This window comes from Pieris napi, chromosome 18 (genome assembly GCF_905475465.1).
Source record: "Pieris napi chromosome 18, ilPieNapi1.2, whole genome shotgun sequence".
NCBI classification, from domain to species: Eukaryota; Metazoa; Arthropoda; class Insecta; order Lepidoptera; family Pieridae; genus Pieris; species Pieris napi.
In genome coordinates this window covers 3,365,584-3,384,456 of record NC_062251.1, presented here as the reverse complement: position 1 = coordinate 3,384,456, position 18,873 = coordinate 3,365,584, and the positions used below count along the sequence as shown (strand labels likewise).

General features: G+C 37.1%; 1 protein-coding gene across 1 annotated transcript in view; it reads right to left on the bottom strand.

The window, feature by feature from the left end:
• Positions 1-4,083: 4,083 nt before the first annotated feature.
• Positions 4,084-18,873, bottom strand: part of LOC125058306 (phenoloxidase-activating factor 2-like) — an 85,008-nt gene continuing 70,218 nt past the window's right edge. Inside the window, exon 10 of the mRNA XM_047662368.1 lies at positions 4,084-4,270. Coding sequence (XP_047518324.1) covers positions 4,106-4,270 — 165 coding nt within the window. The 3' untranslated portion in view covers positions 4,084-4,105. The remainder of the gene's footprint in view (positions 4,271-18,873) is intronic.

Here is an 18,873-nt window from a genome sequence, read left to right as displayed (position 1 = left end):
AAAATAAAAAATAAATAAATAATATTTATCTGTTAAACCTATTGGTAGGGGAGCCCAAGAGGGAATTTCGGGATTTACTAAAGCGCGGCAGATTAATATATAGGGGGATACCTTGTACCCGGTTAAGTACCTCCACAAAATATGAGGCCCATATATAAGGCCGCCCGTGAAGGAGACAGGATCAGATTAGTAAAAAAAACTTGACCATCAGAAATTCCCGAGCGCGTCAGATTAAGGTAGGGTGAGTTAATTACATCCTAAAAAGTGTATATTCCACTAATCTGACAATTTGAGAGTGACGTAAAAACAGGGGAGGGCAACAAAGTTGTAAAAAAAAACGTCATCTCGACATTCTCGAGCGTAGCTAATTTTTTTTTTATATTGAAGGAAATAATTCAAGAATAATGAAAAATATATAATCTGACGATTTCCGCAAGCCGAAATAACAAAAATTCGTCGATAAAGTTAAATGCGTGCAGCTGCGTGATGCCTACATTTCCTTAAACCGATCGGAATCTACTAAACGGCGTTCTAAATATTTCCCTCAAAATTACATTTCCTGTGAATTTGAACCGATTCGGACCGATAGATTTTGAGAAATTTTGAAAAATCTTAAAAAAATAAGAAGTATGTTTTTTAAAAGTGGTTTCTTTATCGATCAACTTCAAAAACTAATCCGCCTTTGAGCTTGAAAAACCACGTCGATCGCCCCCAAGCTGGTCAAAAGCGGTTGATTCGTTCGAGAGATATCGTGAACGAAAGAAACCCGAAAAAGTGTTTTTTCGGGATTACTCCGAAATTTGTGGTTCGATCAATTAAAATTGCAAAATTACTTATGAGGATGATAAAACTGCGTCGAATGCCGCCAACCGCGTGAAAATTGCTTGATCCATTCAAAAGTTATTGCGGTTTGAAAATTCCAAAAATAGTGTTCTATGAAACTTCTATCAGACATTCGAGCTGGGAGAGCTCAAATGCATAGAAATATTTTTTCTTTGAACTCAGCCAGCTCAAAATATCAATTTTAAGTGCCCAGGAATGGAATTAGCGGGAAGTTGCAGGGATGGCCCTTTAGGTGAACCGTTTTTCTAAATATTTTTGTCAGATTAGGCGAATCCCTCTAGATAATCGTCAGATTATGAGACAGTACGTTTAGAACATAAAGATGAACCACATATATCTTAATCTGACGCGCTTGAGTATTTCAAAATTGCGATTTTTTTTTGCAAATTATGAAAATGGCCGTGGGTTTGCGTCCCATCGAAATCGTCAGATTAGTGAATGAGAGCTTTTTTTGGTGCACTTAACACTCCCTTAGAAAATCTGACGCGCTCGATAATTTTTTTTTTTTTTCATTTTCAACCCTTAAATACAACCACCCGCATCATGCAAACGATCAGATTAACATACGTACATTATTAAAAATACTTAGGGCATTGATGCTATCAATATCTGACGCGCTCGAGGATGTCCATGCAACAGTTTTTTTTACATATTTAACAATCTATAGCCGCTTCCCCCACCGATGAAACGGTATATATCATATAACATTTTTTTCTTCTTATTATCTAAGCTTTGCATCCCAATAGGTCTCTACGACGCTCGAGTAAATCCCCATTTAGCATCGTGGGCTCCCCTGCCATATACTCTTGGGCCGTGGGGTTCAAGGGCACAGGCGCTAATTAAAGATTTAAGTTGGCGCCTAGTAGATAGTACCGGTGACCCCAGAGCTGGTGCTTTCTTCGCTCGACGAATATTAGAAAGGATGAGTTCGTAGGCATCGTATCATTCATAGGTTCGTAACATAGAATATTATTTTTGATAGATATGATTTGATTATTCATATGTAATACCACAAGAGCTTCAAAATTATCGGGTATTTCCCGATAGGTTCGTTGCAAACAATTAATATAGTCGTCATGACGACTATATTATTTTTCCGACCCAAATGTCGGCCAATAGAATTGCACCATGAGACGAAATGTACAGTTAACAAATAAGAATTTCATAATGAATAAAACAACTACTTAATACTTTTCTTGAAGCAACGGCCAGAGAAAATTTTCACAAAAAATTTTCAGTATAATACCATGTAGGTTGTACCACGTGACGTCGAATGGTGCAATTCTATTGGCCGATATTTGGGTCGGAAAAATAATCAATATTAAATTCAAAATCATTTATTCATAAAGGTAACACAGTGTACAGTTATGAACGTCAGAAAAAAAATGAAATACTTCTTATTTTACATTTACTGCCAATTCTCAAATCAAAGGCGGAGAACGAAAGAGAAGAACTGGCAACAAACTTTCCGCCACTCTTTTTAATTGCCAAGTTTTGTGTATTACACAACATTTGTAAGGATCTGCAACCATTGTACCACGTTCCACATGACATCTTAAGTATAATAATAAAATAAATTAAAAACAAAGATTTGTCCTCTATCAGCAAGAGGCATGGTGAAATAGGAGCACGCACTTACATTCTCGTGGGAACAACACGCAAATACTTAGTCGAAATAACTAACATCACCGCATACACAAATTCAAGTACGACCAGTCACCACAAGTGGGATAGCGTCATACTCGTGAACGGGTCACGAGTATGACGCATGGCCAGCCATCGGCCCCCTCGCCATATTTTAGGGAAAGAGACAATCCGTTAGTTTGGTTAGTTTTAATCTGGCCATGTTACTGTTACAATTGAAAATTAACAAAATACAGTAGAACCTCGATAAGCTAAAGTCCAAGGGAAACACAAAATATTTTAAGTTATAGAGGTTTTAAGTTATCAAGGTTTCCATTCTTGGCAGACTGATTCGCTAACGCTCGCACTTTCGCCGCATTTTTTTAAAGGCTAAATCATGCCATTTCTTAAAATTCTGTAACCAGCCATTGCTGGCTTTAAAATTTTTGATTTTCAGAGAATTAGCGAACTCTTCAGCTTTTTCTTTCAGTATGGGTCCACTAACACTGATGTTTTTGTTTCGACACTGTTTGAACCACGTAAACAAACATTGTTCTAAATTAGGGAATTCGGCAATTTTTCGTCTTTTACATTGAAAACTTTCTCCTGATTCTTGTTTCTTCAAGATTTCAGCTTCTTTTTTAATGATGATAGACAATGTACTCTCATGTATTCCAAACTGAGCCGCAACTTCTTTCCTTTTCAATCCATTTTTCACTGCTTCTATAGCTTTTAATTTATCAGCGTAGGTGAGGGTTGTTAGTTTTCTTTTTGGACTCATTTTAAGACAATTTTATCACACAGTAAGTAAAGCGATGTTTCCAGGACGACGATCAAAAAACTTATGATGCAAGTAAGTCGTTGTCACAAAGCTAACCGCCGCAAAGCTTTGAAGAATTTAGATAAAGCAAACAATAGGTAATGTATTGTTTACGTTAACAATACATAGTAAACACGTGCAAGCAATAAATACCGAAACCATTTGTTTTGACACTCTTTCAAAATGACTCATTCACAAACAATTTTATGTTATAGAGGTTGTGGAAACATTTCTTTTAGTTACTGAGGGCCTATACAGAGATTATTTATTTAAGTTATAGAGGTTGCGTATTTTAAGTTATAGAGGTTTTGGGCTCTGATGGGAAGGGAACATAGTATTTTTTGAAGTAACAGAGGTTTTTATGTTATCGAGGTTCTACTGTATTGCATTTGAATTTGGAATCTGTTTTTTCATTTTTATATGATTCTTCATGACGGGTAGAAGGCTCACCTGCCCTGCGATTCTGTAACTCACTTTTCGAACTCACACAGCGGTTTTCGCTAATAATAATAAACTACAAGCTCCCACCTTTTCAGAATGCCAAATCATAAAATGACTGCTTCACGACTGATTTGAGAGCGACCGCCGATGCGAAAACCGCTGTGTGAGTTCGAAAAGTGAGTTACAGAATCGCAGGGCTGATGTTAAGTGATACCGCCGCCCATGGACACTCTCAATGCCAGAGGGCTCGCGAGTGCGTTGCTGGCCTTTTAATAATTAGTACGCTCTTTTCTTGAAGGACCCTAAGTCGAATCGGAACTCTATATTTGTGAATATATTTAAATGAAACACATTAATTTAGTTAACATATGTTTTAGTTTAGTATTCGAAGGAGGTGGTATCATAATTCTTGGTCTTCATAATATCTTCTATCCAGTTGTACACCTGTGGTACTTTCGTGAAGGCGACCGGAAAACCATTCACATCACATTTGTGTCCCAAAACCACCAATCCCACCACAGCGTATCGAGTGCCTTCAGATGACTGGAATAAATTTTAATTAATTAACAAATTAGTTGCGATTTTTGAAGTTTAGTTTTTGGCGCGTTGGGGAAAAATTATGAGAGTATATTTAGACGATGCGCGCTCACACCGTCACAAAAATCGACACCCTGAAGTTAGCATAGTCAACATTTTAAAATAAAATATGTCCACTTCTTTAATTTTTTTTGTGATATTAATTTATAACTAGATAATGCGTTATAATAAAACTTTCAATGTATTAAATACCTTTTTTCTATTGTTAGTTTAGAGAAATAACGACTAACAATAGACTAACAAAGAATAAATTTTTGAAAAGTTACGCCAAAGAAGTATAACTTCTAACGCGTGTACATAAGTACACATGTTTTTTTTACTAATCTTTTTTTTCCGAGAATAAGAGGGAGGGAAAAAGGAAGATATGTTAGGAATTTAATTATCATTAAAATATTAAAAGCGTCGAAAATTAATACAAATTATAAATTTATTTTTTTAAATTTATTTCTTAGATAATAAAAACACGTGGCATTTTAATTTACAATTCGTTAGTTGAGATTTCAATAAATTATTTTGCATAAAATATAAAATACTAATATTTCATAAATTCTCTTTACGAAATTTTAAAGGAATAGAATTTCTATATGGTAATTCGCCCTTCTCACTCACTCTCAATCGGTCTCAATCGCTCTCTCCCTTTTCTTCGACTAAAACGCTGCACATCTAATCACATCTGCTAATATTATTATTGCGTTTAATCCGTAAAAATTTAACCCTCATGCGCCTAAAGAAGTTTCACTTCAAAAAATTGCTTTAACAAAGTCGCCCCGGGGCAAGCGATATTACACTTTATAAATTTTGGCATACTATTCCATACTTGATACCATACTTGACGACTCATTGGTCTAGTGGTTAGTAACCCTGACTGCGAATCCATGGGTCCCGGGTTCGATCCCCGGCTGAGACGAACATCGATGTGATGAGCATTTGGTGTTGCGCTTAGGTCTTGGGTGTTTAAATATGTATCTATATCTATCTCTAATAATATGTATGTTTATCCGTTGCCTAGTACCCATAACACAAGCTTCACCAGCTTAGCATGCGACTAGGTCAATTGGTGTGAATTGTCAAAAAAAAAACCAAAAAAAAAACTTACGGGTACAGGGCATATTAGGGGTGATCCTCCATCCCCCTTACAATTACTTATACCGGGAACTCCTCCAGCACAGGTCATGGAATCGTCCATAGTATAGGCAGATCCTACAATAGGTCGGAATGCCCTTTCACACACAGACTTATCCAATAGAGGTGATGATATCTAGAAAAAAATATATGGTGATGTTTTGTTTGCCAAGTTGGTGATCAGTCTTCTATGCCTGAGGTACTTAGATTACTGGCCTGCGATTCTGTAACTCACTTTTCGAACTCACACAGCGGTTTTCGCATCGGCGGTCGCTCTCAAATCAGTCGTGAAGCAGTCATTTTATGATTTGGCATTCTGAAAAGGTGGGAACTTGTAGTTTATTGTCTATCAGAATGCCAGACTGATTTGAGAGCGACCGCCGATGCGAAAACCGCTGTGTGAGTTCGAAAAGTGAGTTACAGAATCGCAGGGCTGGGTCTAAAGGCCGATTTACATTATCTTAGTGTTTAGGAGAGTGCTTTAGGATAGTACTTTAGTTGAAACATGTAAACGCTACTTGCTTTAGTAAACGCTACGCTAAAGAACTTGCCTTTCAAGTTGTACTAAAGTACTCTCCTAAACACTAAGATAATGTAAATCGGCCCTAATTCGTGATACCTTACGATGTTCTCAAGGCAGAGTTACATAACCGAACATTAGTTAAGTTAATAAATTGTAAAACGTCAGTTTAGTATTAAATGTGCATTTTAATTTTTCATACAATCATATATTGTAACATAACATTCTCGATTCCGATGATGGCCAATAGACATCACAGATATTCTTTATAGGTAACACAATGATTTGGCATTCTGATAAACAATAAACTACAAGCTCCGTCCTTATTAGAATGCTAAATCATAAAATGCTAAATCATAAAATGACTGCTTCACGCTATTGAGCAATTAGACGACTCATTGGTCTAGTGGTTAGTACCCCTGCGAATCCATGGGTCCCGGGTTCGATCCCCGGCTGAGACGAAAATCGATGTGATGAGCATTTCGTGTTTAGGTCTTGGGTGTTTAAATATGTATTTATATGTCTATCTATCTATAATATGTATGTATATCCGTTGCCTACCCATAACACAAGCTTCACCAGCTTAGCATGGGACTAGGTCAATTGGTGTGAATTGTCTTTAAAAAAAACTGGCAGACTTTGTTCGAAAACTGCTGGCGATGAAAGGACACTTACTTTTTTCAAAATGACAGCATACTCGTCCTTATTAAAGTCCTTTTGGCCCCACCCCATGCTGTAGCACTCGGTCCCTGGTGGGGGCATTTTGCTCTCCAAACACGCGGTACCAATATGAGGTACGGATAGGTCGAATGGCGTTTGCAATATTAACAATGCCACGTTGTTTTTGAACTGACCTGAAAAAAAAAATATAATAACTAGCAGACCGGCCAAGCGTTGCTCTGGCTAAGATTTTTGTTATATTACATAGTAGTAAACTATTCAAGGGAAACGGTAGGAGAACACCATGCTTTATTGGTGGTTATGCCATTAAATTGTAGCTTATGTGAAACGTTGGTACTTTCAACACAGCGCCATCTGTTAGAATTGTGACTATCAAATAATTTGCGATAAAATAATATTGCGGGTATAAATTGAGATGTAAGCTATCCTATCGCCTTAGCGGACAAACAACGTGACACGTAATTTATATATATTAAGATTTCTATTAAGATTAAAAAAAAACCCAGTGACGCTACAAGCTTTTATTTCTGGAGTTTTGGACTGGACTGATGGAATTCCACTGTACGTATACAACCATTGCCGAAGATTTTTTTTATACCCATTTAATTGGTGATTCAGATAAAGGTTTCTTTTCTTCTTTTTTTATGAACCAAAAACGGACATAAGGGTTGGCCCCGTCCCGCCCATAGGCAGTCATATTGCCAAAGGGCTCGCAAATGCGTTGCCGGCCTTGAATTCATAAGTGTACTTGGTTACCTATATGAATAAAGTTATTTTGAGTTTGAGTTAAAAGGTTTGTAAGAATCTCGTTTTTAATACCAAAGATAAATTAACTTGTGATAAACTTACGTCTGTTAAAATCTGAATGTATCACTATATCCTTAACGTCTCGTTCCTGGTGTGGATACGCCTCGTTAGTCGTTTTCGTGTCCCATTCACCAGCACGACATTTTACCTGTCATATATATATTTTAAAGGCTTAACGAAACAGACACAGCGAACACACAACATACAAAAACATATAAGGAAAACATTACAATTATAAAAGAGAAAAGAAATAATACAATTAACTAGATTAATATATTACAAACTAGCAAACTCGGCGAACTCCGATTCGCCACCAGATGGCTTCGTTTTATGTAACATTTCGTTTGGTGATCCCGCTTTTCTGTGGAAATTTTTCCTGAATTTTCTTTGCTATAAACCTCACGCAGCCCGATACCTTTCCAACGAATGCAAAACCGTGGAAATCGGTTCGTGCGTTTTGGAGTTATAGCGTCAGGAATGAAAACCCGTCTCTGTCTGGAACATCACAACCTACGTTTGTCCGCACCGTCCGAACGTATAAAAGGACTGGTGTGTTTCTCTTTAAGAAAAACTTAACTTGATTTAAAAAAAAAATGGTGCGTGTACTTATGTACGCGCGTAAGAAGTTATACTTCTTTGGCTTTCTTTATTTTTTTTAAATAATAATATTTAGCCTTAATAATTAAACAATATTAAATATTTAGTATATTATTCAATTATTAATTAATATTAATCATTATTACTAGGTTGGTTTCATAACCTTTTAACTAAGTAACAATAGGTCTTTGTGAAAAAGCATTGCTAAATTTCTTTGAAAAAATAATTAAAACTCCTTTATTTGTTTAAAAGGTACTACAAATGTCATTATGGTCATTCAAAATTCTTGGCATAGTAGACCAGTGCCGATAATTTTTGAAACCAAAAAAAATTACAGTAGGATGAAACCCATTAGAAAAGCAGGGGAATATGATCAAAATGAAAGGAAAAATAAATTACGGTCGATCTGAGGTCGGGAAGGGGTAGGGGGGGAGTTTTAAGGGTAAAAAACGGTTTATCTCGATTTTCGGCAAAACTAAAAGTCCTATCGAAGAAAGTTAAATGGCAAAGTTGTAGGTAATAAGATCTTAAACTTTTGTATTCACACATTTTTCACATAACCTCAAAATTTATGTGAAAAATTCAAAAAACCAAGTTTTTGGTTTTTAATTTTTATCTTTTACAAAATTCTTTTTTTTTTAACGAAATTTGGTGAACACTTACCTTATAATGTCCCAAATATACTGTAATTTATTTCATTAAAAATATTTATTTGTTCACCTTATTTTGAAATTATATCGAAAAAACACCCTAATTTTCAATCGAAAATTCTGACGTCAAAATTTTAGCTTTTTTCAAAAAGTTGGTATGCTTTCAGTTCGTTGAAATCTCTACTTTCCTATGGTAAAAAAAAATATATATATTTCCATAGTAAATCTTCTCAGAAAATGCAAAACATCGTATGCAGTAACGCCCAGACCCGTCATACCCTTCCCTACTTCTCTTCCCCCCCCCTACCCCTTCCCGACCTCAGATCGACCGTAATTTATTTTTCCTTTCATTTTGATCATATTCCCCTGCTTTTCTAATGGGTTTCATCCTACTGTAATTTTTTTCACTTTTTATTTATTTTGAAGGCTATCTGCACTGGTCTATAGCTGCTAACTTCACGTATATTCTATTTCTTTTTACTTGTAGACTGTCTTATTCCCATCTCGCTCGCGCACGCTCGGCGCCCATACTGATAATTTTGTGTCACGGTGCGCGCGCATCGTAAAATTTCACTCTCATACATTTTTCATAACGCGCCTAAAGAAGTATAACTTCAAAAATATAATATGTAACTAGCAGACTCGGCCAAGCGTTGCTGTGGCTAAGGTTTTTGTTATATTACATAGTAGTAAACTATACACAGGAAACGGCAGGAAAATAACAGTCATGAAACCACCATGCTTTTTGGTGGTTATGCCATTAAATTGTAGCTTATGTGAAACGTTGGTACTTTCAACACAGCGCCATCTGTTAGAAATGTGACTATCAAATAATAAACAAATATTTTGCAATAAAATAATATTGCGGGTATAAATTGGGATGTAAGCTATCCTATCTTTTAAGTTGGATTAAAGTACACACGGTGTGCAAATTTGATTGATATAGGTTATAAAAATCTCATACTTGACGCTGGCTAATGCACAAACCGTGCCAGAGCCATTAAAAAAAAATATCCATTGTTATTTTCACAGGTGTATATCCTTTTTCTAACATATTTTCACAAGTATTTGTATGTCCTCCCTATTTGAAGAATACAAAAAAACAAATATCAGTGGCGCTACAACCTTCTTAGGTGTGGACCTCAGATTTCTGTATCTGTTTCATGATCGTTAGTCAATATAATTGGCAAGTAGGTGATCAGCCTACTGCCCTGCGATTCTGTAACTCACTTTTCGAACTCACACAGCGGTTTTCGGATCGGCGGTCGCTCTCAAATCAGTCGTGAAGCAGTCATTTTATGATTTGGCATTCTGAAAAGGTGGGAGCTTATAGTTTATGCGAAAACCGCGTGAGTTCGAAAAGTGAATTACAGAATCGCAGGGCTGTGCTCAATACGGTCGACTTTTTGGGTCTAAGGCAAGCCTGTTTCACGATGTTTTCCTTCACCGTACGAATGTTAAATGCGCACATAAAAAGTCCATTGGTGCACAGCCGGGGATCGAACCAACGACCTCAGGGATGAGACTCGCACGCTGAAATATTTGATGGATTACCTGATCTGCCTTCAGCGTATGAACTTTATGAGCTGCAGTTATCACAACGGATTTGTGTATTAGTGAACCACCACCCAAGTAGTCACCTTGTCTCCAATCTTCACCATCTTTTCTGTAAATAATTACCATATTTAATAACGTGTGGCACTCGGGGACTGCCGCGGTAAAGACATTGCATAGTATTGACGTGACAACGTCTTATAATTCGATGGAGCCGGCTGCACGCACGAAAAAACATGACTCATGCGGCGTTACCCCACTTTGAGGCGTTCCATTTAAGGCTTGAAGTGCAAGCGAGAGCGCGAAGCGACAGAGAGGCACAATCGGACTTCGCGCTCTTCAGCGTTCGACATCTGTCTCTCTCCTACTTGAGTGAGCGATTCGTGACGTTGTCACGTTCAACTATCGTCAGTAAACCGACTTTACAGACAACCGATTTTTTTTAATCAACTTAGAGAGCGTTCAAGTATTACGTCACGCAATTTTTGAAGATAATTGACCCCCCCCCCCATGTAAAGCGCCGTAACGTTTTTCTGTACCCAAGTATAGTAAAACGTTTCGTGGCCACCTAGTGACTCTTTATACCTAAAAGTATCTATTATGTGGTGTAAATTACTGGAAAGTCGAAAATGACATTAACAAAAACGCGTAATTCAATCCCCGCCCCGCATCGTAACGTTTATCTAAAAGAGACCCCCCCCCCCCCCCAATTCGTTACGTAATACTTGAACGCTCCCTTATGCAATTATAATAATTTATTTATTTTTTTATTTATGCAGTATTTTTTTTCTTTGATATTAATTCACGTTTTTTCTTTAATTTTAATTCAATCTACCACTCTACCAGACTCAGACTATCACGTCTCGTCAAAGAGATGTGAATACGCAGTATGCGTTCTGTCCCACTCTAACGCGTATTGTCGCGTATACGTCGCGCTCTAACCTATATTACGTCATCGCGTTTTTGGCGAAGAAAAGGGAAAGAGCGATTGAGACCGATTGAGAGAGAGTGCGAAAGGGCGAACGTAGCATGAAGCAAATAGCCATGGAGCGAGAGTAGGGAGCAAGCAAGTTAGGAAGATTGAGGGAGAGAGTTTAAAATTTATAACAAGTTCTCTCCACACTAGTTTAGCTTTCTCCAAACCGCCACGTGTACGAAGTATGCGTCGAACGAGTTATCTTGCATTACCTAAAGTACGTACGAACTACGGCAAAAAAATGTTTACCTACGAAGGCGCACAGCTGTATAATAAACTACCCACAGATATAAAAAATATTACTTCTATTAATTCATTCAAATCGAAGCTAAGTGAATATGTTAAACAAAATTACTTTTAAATTCATTTCTTATTACTTACTTTTAATTCATATTTCTTTGTTTACTTTTATTTTTTAAATTTATTGCATGTACGGCTATATTTTATTGTGATTATTTTAAGAACGACTACAATGTTACGTTATCTAGAGTATTATTCTCATGTAAGTGACATTTTTTGTCTTTTTTGAGAAATAAAGTCTTTAAACCTAAACCTAGACTTTTAACTTTAACTTAGTTTTAGATTGCATAAATTAGATTAGTTTGTATAAATATGAACAAGACTTAAAAATTTGTTTGCCAAAGAAGTTTCACTTCTGACATGTGTACTTTGTATGCACGCACTTTTTGAAGGGAAACTTCTTTAATTACTTATTAAAAATTTAGTGTAACATTTTTTCGTTACGCGTCACATTTTTCCGTTACGCGCCATCTTTTGAAGTGAAACTTCTTTATCGACGTATGGGAGAAATTTTGTAGCAGGTTACGCGCCATGTTGTGTTTTGAAGTCAAACTTCTTTATCGGTGTTGGAAAAAAATTTACACATATTTGTCACAATTTTTGGGTTACGCGCCATCTTTTTCTTGTCCCTACCACGGTTGAACCGAAGAGATTCGAAGCCATTAGTAACAAAAATGTATAATAACGATAACAATGATAGTAATACTAATAATTCTATTACAATTAATGAAATTCTGTAATAATCTTAGTACTACATAGTAGTACAGTAATAAGTTAAAATGAAATAATTGTATTTGTATTCATGTCTATGATAATAAAAGCCTTTTGTTAAACTTTATCTAATTTAACTTTATTTAACCAATTTCTGTAAAGTGCATATAGTAGATGATTTTTCGAAAAATAAGGTCATAAAGAAGTTTCACTTCTTACGTGTGTACACCTAGTACGCGCACATTTTTTTTTTAATGCAACGAAATGTAAATCTATATATATAAAAGAAAGTGGTTGTACGAGCCAAGGCTGTACATTTTACTCGTTCAGGCTTCCTTAGTTTTATAAGCTTAATTATTCCCTATGTAAGTACGTGCCAGGGCTCGTACATTCCGATCATCTACAACCGTGATCATTTCCTATGTAAGTACGTGCCAGGGCTCGTACATTCCAATCACCTACAAGCGTGATGTTTGTCTTATGTAAGTACGTGTCCTGGCTGTACAGTTTGATCATTTATAAGCATGACGATTTCCTAGATCGTCGGAGTTTCACCCCGGGAGCATAGCCAGACGTAGGCACTCTCTCTGTTTGTTAGATTGCACTTATTATATAGCAATTAACATAATAGTTATTATTTCGCTCATATTCTATTGTATAACGCGAGTGATAAATATAGAGTAAGTTCAAATTATTCTATTATTTCGAACCCCTGATGATCCAGGAAACGTACATTTTGGTCCTTCGAGCTATCCGGGAATAGCGGGTCTTTCGCGTACAGTTGATCGCGTTCGCGTTTTTCTCCGTCATCCTGAAGATCGGCGCCGTGGAAAAACATCCCATTGCTGGTTTGTTGGGTCGTCAAGCAAGTAAGAAAATATCATCCGCATCAATAGAAAAGAGGAGAGCAAGGAGAAGGAGGATCCATAGCGGTCGAAAAGGGAGGTAAGCGACAGGAAGTCCGCTCCCAGCATTTTTAAGGACCCATAGCGGTCAAATAGGGAGGCAGGCGACAGGAAGTCCACTCCCAGCATTTTTAAGGACCCATAGCGGTCAAATAGGGAGGCAAGCGACAGTGAGTCCGCTCCCAGCATTTTTAAGGACCCATAGCGGTCAAATAGGGAGGCAGGCGACAGGAAGTCCGCTCCCAGCATTCTCAAGGACCCACAGCGGTCAGATAGGGAGGCAAGCGACAGTGAGTCCGCTCCCAGCATTTTCAAGGACCCATAGCGGTCAAATAGGGAGGCAAGCGACAGTGAGTCCGCTCCCAGCATTCTCAAGGACCCACAGCGGTCAAATAGGGAGGCAAGCGACAGTGAGTCCGCTCCCCGCATTTTTAAGGACCCACAGCGGTCAAAAAGTATATCAGCGTCCTTTCAACCTAGAAGAAGTCAACGGACGTCAATCTTCAACATACGGAGGCATCTACAGTAAGTCCTTTCCATTTGTTTTGAGCACTATATTTCTGAGAATTATCTCATTTGTGAGCATAATTTTACTAAGAATGATATGAAGCATTCATTGAGCATTTTATCAAGCATAAGCATTTAAGAATTTACAATGCAATATTTACAAAGCGTTTAGTTAATTATTATATTAAGCATAATGGAGAATTTATTCCAAGCTTCGTTTACCGACGGTCTGAAAACCATCAGGCACTCAAGAAAAACCGAAGAGTTGCTTCGCATTTATTTATGTCGCTTGATAAGATTTTTGAACTATCAAATGTATACTCCGAATCCGACAAATGTGAACTTGAAGGAATAAAGTGGCTATGGGATTTAATTTTTAAAACCCATATCGACATACTTGTTGATCATGGCGGATCTTACTCGGAGTATGAAAATATATATTACGAGAAGCAAGCTATATGTAGGCACCAAAAGAGAGAGATATATCTCAAATTAGAAACGCATATGGATTCACCGGTACTTTATTCACATAATTCGGAAAATTTATCATTATATGCCTTGGAAACAGCTAATAATCAAACCCGGGAATATTTAAATACAAAACAACAGCGACCATCATCAAATTTTAGCATCAGCAAAAGTTCGCTGTCAACGCATTTCGATATACAAGGTCAAGGAAATGCAAATATAACAAAAGGTTGTCAATTATGCAACTTATCTAACCATGACTTGTTTAATTGTCATTCATTTTTAGCAAAATATTTTAATGAAAGGGTTGATACAATTTTAAGATTGCAGCTGTGCACTAATTGTTTTCTTAAGCATGAAGTGGAAGTTTGCGTATCGCAAAAAAGATGCCAGATATGTTCCCAAAAACATAATAAGTTATTGCATCAAGCATTATTTAATTCAAATTTAAATTGTAATTCTAAGCAAGGAGAGCAATCATTTCAAAGTGATACATGTATCTTATGTTCCATAATAAACATATTTTATTTTTATTTTCAATATAAATCGGATAAGAAAAACTCTTCGTCTTCGGCAATGGTGGAAGGTTTAGCAGAAAGTGATAACAATCACAGTATACAGCAGATACCATCAGGCATAGCAATGATGCCAATACAGAAAGCCACTGATGTGCAGCAGGAAACATCGATAGTGGCATTGGCGGAAGCAGTGGCAGCCAGTCTCGGAGTGGACTCCAAAGAGCCCACCCGGTACTGGACTCCGATAGGTCTTAGTGTTAATCACAGTATACATGCAGATGATCAAGGAGGAGATTTATCCAAATTAGACAGCATGGAGCATCACAGCTTCAGCTCCGGGGTAGGAGAGACCCTACACCATAGTACAGATCATCAAACGCAACTTGGTTGTGAAGTGAGCGGAGAAGATAAATCACATCGTGTTAACGTGGGTATCAAAAGCATGAAATGCCAAGACAAGCAAGAAACAGAAGAAAAAGAAAGTTTGTCTCAGTCCATTTCTTATAGGAAGAATAAAAATTTAAATAGTAGCTTAGTATTGTCTAAGCCTTTGTTAGAAGCACCGATTCAATTGTATACGGAACCCTATTTGCAACACAACTTAACACAAGGGTCCGACATAGTTGTAAGAAACAATAGCATAATATCTAGAAAGAGTTATGGCAAATTTTCGCATGGATCAGAAAAGGTTACACGCAAATTAACACGTTCACTGCGGCAAGTAAAATCATAATTCTTCATCAGGTGCGGCGGCGGGCCAAAATGCGCCCCCAATGATATTTCCGCCGGTGCGTGGCAGGTCGTTCTAGACCCAACAGCACTAGGATAGATTAAATTGCTATAACTTTGTGGAAACATAATGTATAATATTTTTTTTTATATTGTTAGAATGACCTTGAACCCAACTTCCTTAGCTTTGATTCGCCCCGGGATCTGGCAAACAGGAAATGAGAAATTTAGCAGGAAAAGCGGCAGGCCGATATCGACCTGAACCGCACTAGAATGTATTTTTAGTAGTGATGGGACAGAGAAATAAGGGGATATCGAAAAAAATACAGAATTATCGTAAAAGAACTGAAAAATGTATTTTTGAAGTTATACTTCTTTAGGCGCGTTATGAAAAATTTATGAGAGTGAAATTTTACAATGCGCGCGCACCTGTGACACAAAATTAGGAGTGTGATTATAGCGTGCGCGAGCGAGATAGGAATAAGACAATCTACAAGTAAAAAGAAATAGAATATGCGTGAAGTTCGTATGCCAAGAATTTTGAATGACCATAATGACATTTGTCATTTACCTTTTAAACAAATAAAGGAGTTTTAATTATTTTTTCAAAGAAATTTAGCAATGCTTTTTGAATTATAATTAGAAGTGATTTAAATTGAATATTTAAACCAATACTAATTAATATTTGCGAAAAAACTGTGCTCATCAACCTTCCTAAGTGCTTCAATACAATTGAGGTTAACTATCCGTATGTATTATTATTATCGAGTAATGTTTTGATTAAAAAAATGACCACATTGTTTAATCAAAACATGTAATTTTTCTGATTTAATCTAGCAAAAATAAGGACAAGAGACAAAAAACAATTGATGAATCAGTGTAAGTGCACTAAATTGAATACAAAAAAAAGAGTTGTCATCTTATCGCTGTGAAACTTCAAAAACTGGAGGTGGAACAAAGCCAAACTATTTTTAATAATGCCAAAGAAGTATAACTTCTTACGCGCGTACATAAGTACACGGACCCTTTTTTTTACTTATGTATGCCTGTCTTGGAAACAGAAATACTTTTTATTTTTCTTAGTGGAAAATATTTCTTCATTGCTGTCACTATCACTGTCAATAACTGCAAGGCGAATTACTCTATTTACAAAATTTGTATTTTTCTTGTATTGCTTGCCATCGTTGATAATATCGAACGCTATGTTAGATCAGTTAGATAGCACAACACTAACTGGTCGGGCGCGCGCTCTGTGCGGTATCGGGTCGCCAACTGCCTGTTGGGTGGGCGGGCTGAAATAGGCCCACTGCCGCACTCAGCGGATGCAAAGCAGCGTCAGTGCGTGGTAGGTCGATAAAAGCCTGCCGTTATGTTTTGATGGGGAAAACCTACAATTTTGACCGCAAGATGAAATATATATTTGTCCCTGTCGAATTTTTACAAACACCTGAGATAATCGTTACGCACCAGCGAGAGGGACATAGATTTCTTCGTCCGCACCAGCGGAAATACCGCGGCAGGCTGATATCGGCCTGTTACGCCGTTGTGAACGTGTTAAATGGTTTGCCTATCAACAAAGGCAAGAAAAATAAGCAAAAAACATTCGTGAAAAAGCAGAAATTTCGAAGAATAAAAAAAGGAGTTAAGAATAGAAAGGAATTTACACGAAGGTCAAAAAGAAAGGCCAGAAAGAGTGGTGATATCTTTCGTAAAAGGGGAAGATTGCGAAACGTTATCGTTCCGCAATATAGCAGGCTCACCGATTCAAGATTTCATAAAAGTAACATACAGCAAACTTATTCGGTTATGCATTCCTATGAGTCAAATATGAGTAATCAGAGGAAGAGAAAGAAAAGCACCATATATAAAATAATATTTAAAATTCCTTTAAGCATACAAACCAGAGACTATGTTTCGTATGTTCAGTTCCATTTATGTATAACATACATTGTCGAAACTTTATATTAAATTATACATACATCAATTAACATAAATCATTTTATAAAGTGAAAAACGATAATTACTATAATATCATAAACAATGAATGGAATGCCAGCTCAGCAAAATATCATATGTTAGCAAGTGGAATGACCTACTGTGAAAGACGTCAACTACAATGAATAATATTATGCAAGATATCAAATTACCGAGGTACGGTTGCATTTTACAACAATTATTTTCATTCACCAAACCTGTAATATATTTTGTATGCTCATGATAGTTCTCAGAATGTGCTCAAGACAGGACATTACAATCATATAAAGTTAAGGAGACGTCACGGAGCAGTAGGTGTAGCATCGGCAGAATCAGCAGCCGGTCTCGCAGTGGCCTCAGGAGAAGCCACCCGGGACCGGACTCCGGTTAGGTAGTGCAAGGGCCCATGCGGTATCGGTCCTAGTGTTAGTGATAGTGCTGTGATTAAAAGTGTTAGCGTAAGCCTAGAGACTGTTAAGCATATAATGAAATCATCTTGTAAAGCACTACATATTCATCTTGCACTTTTGCCTGGGGGAGTATGTACGAGCCAAGGCTGTACATTTTGGTCTTTTGCCTGGGGGAGTATGTACGAGCCAAGGCTGTACATTTTACTCGTTCAGGCTTCCTTAGTTTTATAAGCTTAATTATTCCCTATGTAAGTACGTGCCAGGGCTCGTACATTCCGATCATCTACAACCGTGATGATTTCCTATGTAAGTACGTGCCAGGGCTCGTACATTCCAATCACCTACAAGCGTGATGTTTGTCTTATGTAAGTACGTGTCCTGGCTGTACAGTTTGATCACATATAAGCATGACGATTTCCTAAATCGTCGGAGTCACGCCCCGAGAGTATAGCCCGACGCAGGCACTCTCTTCGACTGTTACTATGCAGTCATTCGTAATTAACTAAGTCCTAGGAGTTTCACCCCGGGAGCATAGCCAGACGTAGGCACTCTCTCTGTTTGTTAGATTGCACTTATTGTATAGCAATTAACATAATAGTTATTATTTCGCTCATATTCTATTGTATAACGCGAGTGATAAATATAGAGTAAGTTCAAATTATTCTATTATTTCCAACCCTCGACGATCCAGGAACCGTACAGTAACTATTAACAAAATTGTCTACGTGTACTAGTGTACACACGTAAGTGAAACTTTTTTATGACCTTATTTTTCGAAAAATTATCTACTACTAGCAGACCGGCCAAGCGTTGCTGTGGCTAAGGTTTTTATAATACATAGTAGCAAACTGTTCAAGGGATACGGTAGGAGAACACCAGTCATGGGGACCACCATGCTTTTTTGGTGGTTATGCCATTAAATTGTATCGATCAGGCAACTTGTACTTGGTATTAAATAATTTTAGTTCATACTGTACAGCACAGTTTGACAACTTGATTCTGCGTCCTGCGATTTCGGATCAAGTTTATTGATTAGTTGTAAGATTTGTTGTTTGTGAAGTTTGACGCGTAACCGAAAAATATGTCGGTATTTTTTTGAAGTTATATTTCTTAAAGGCCG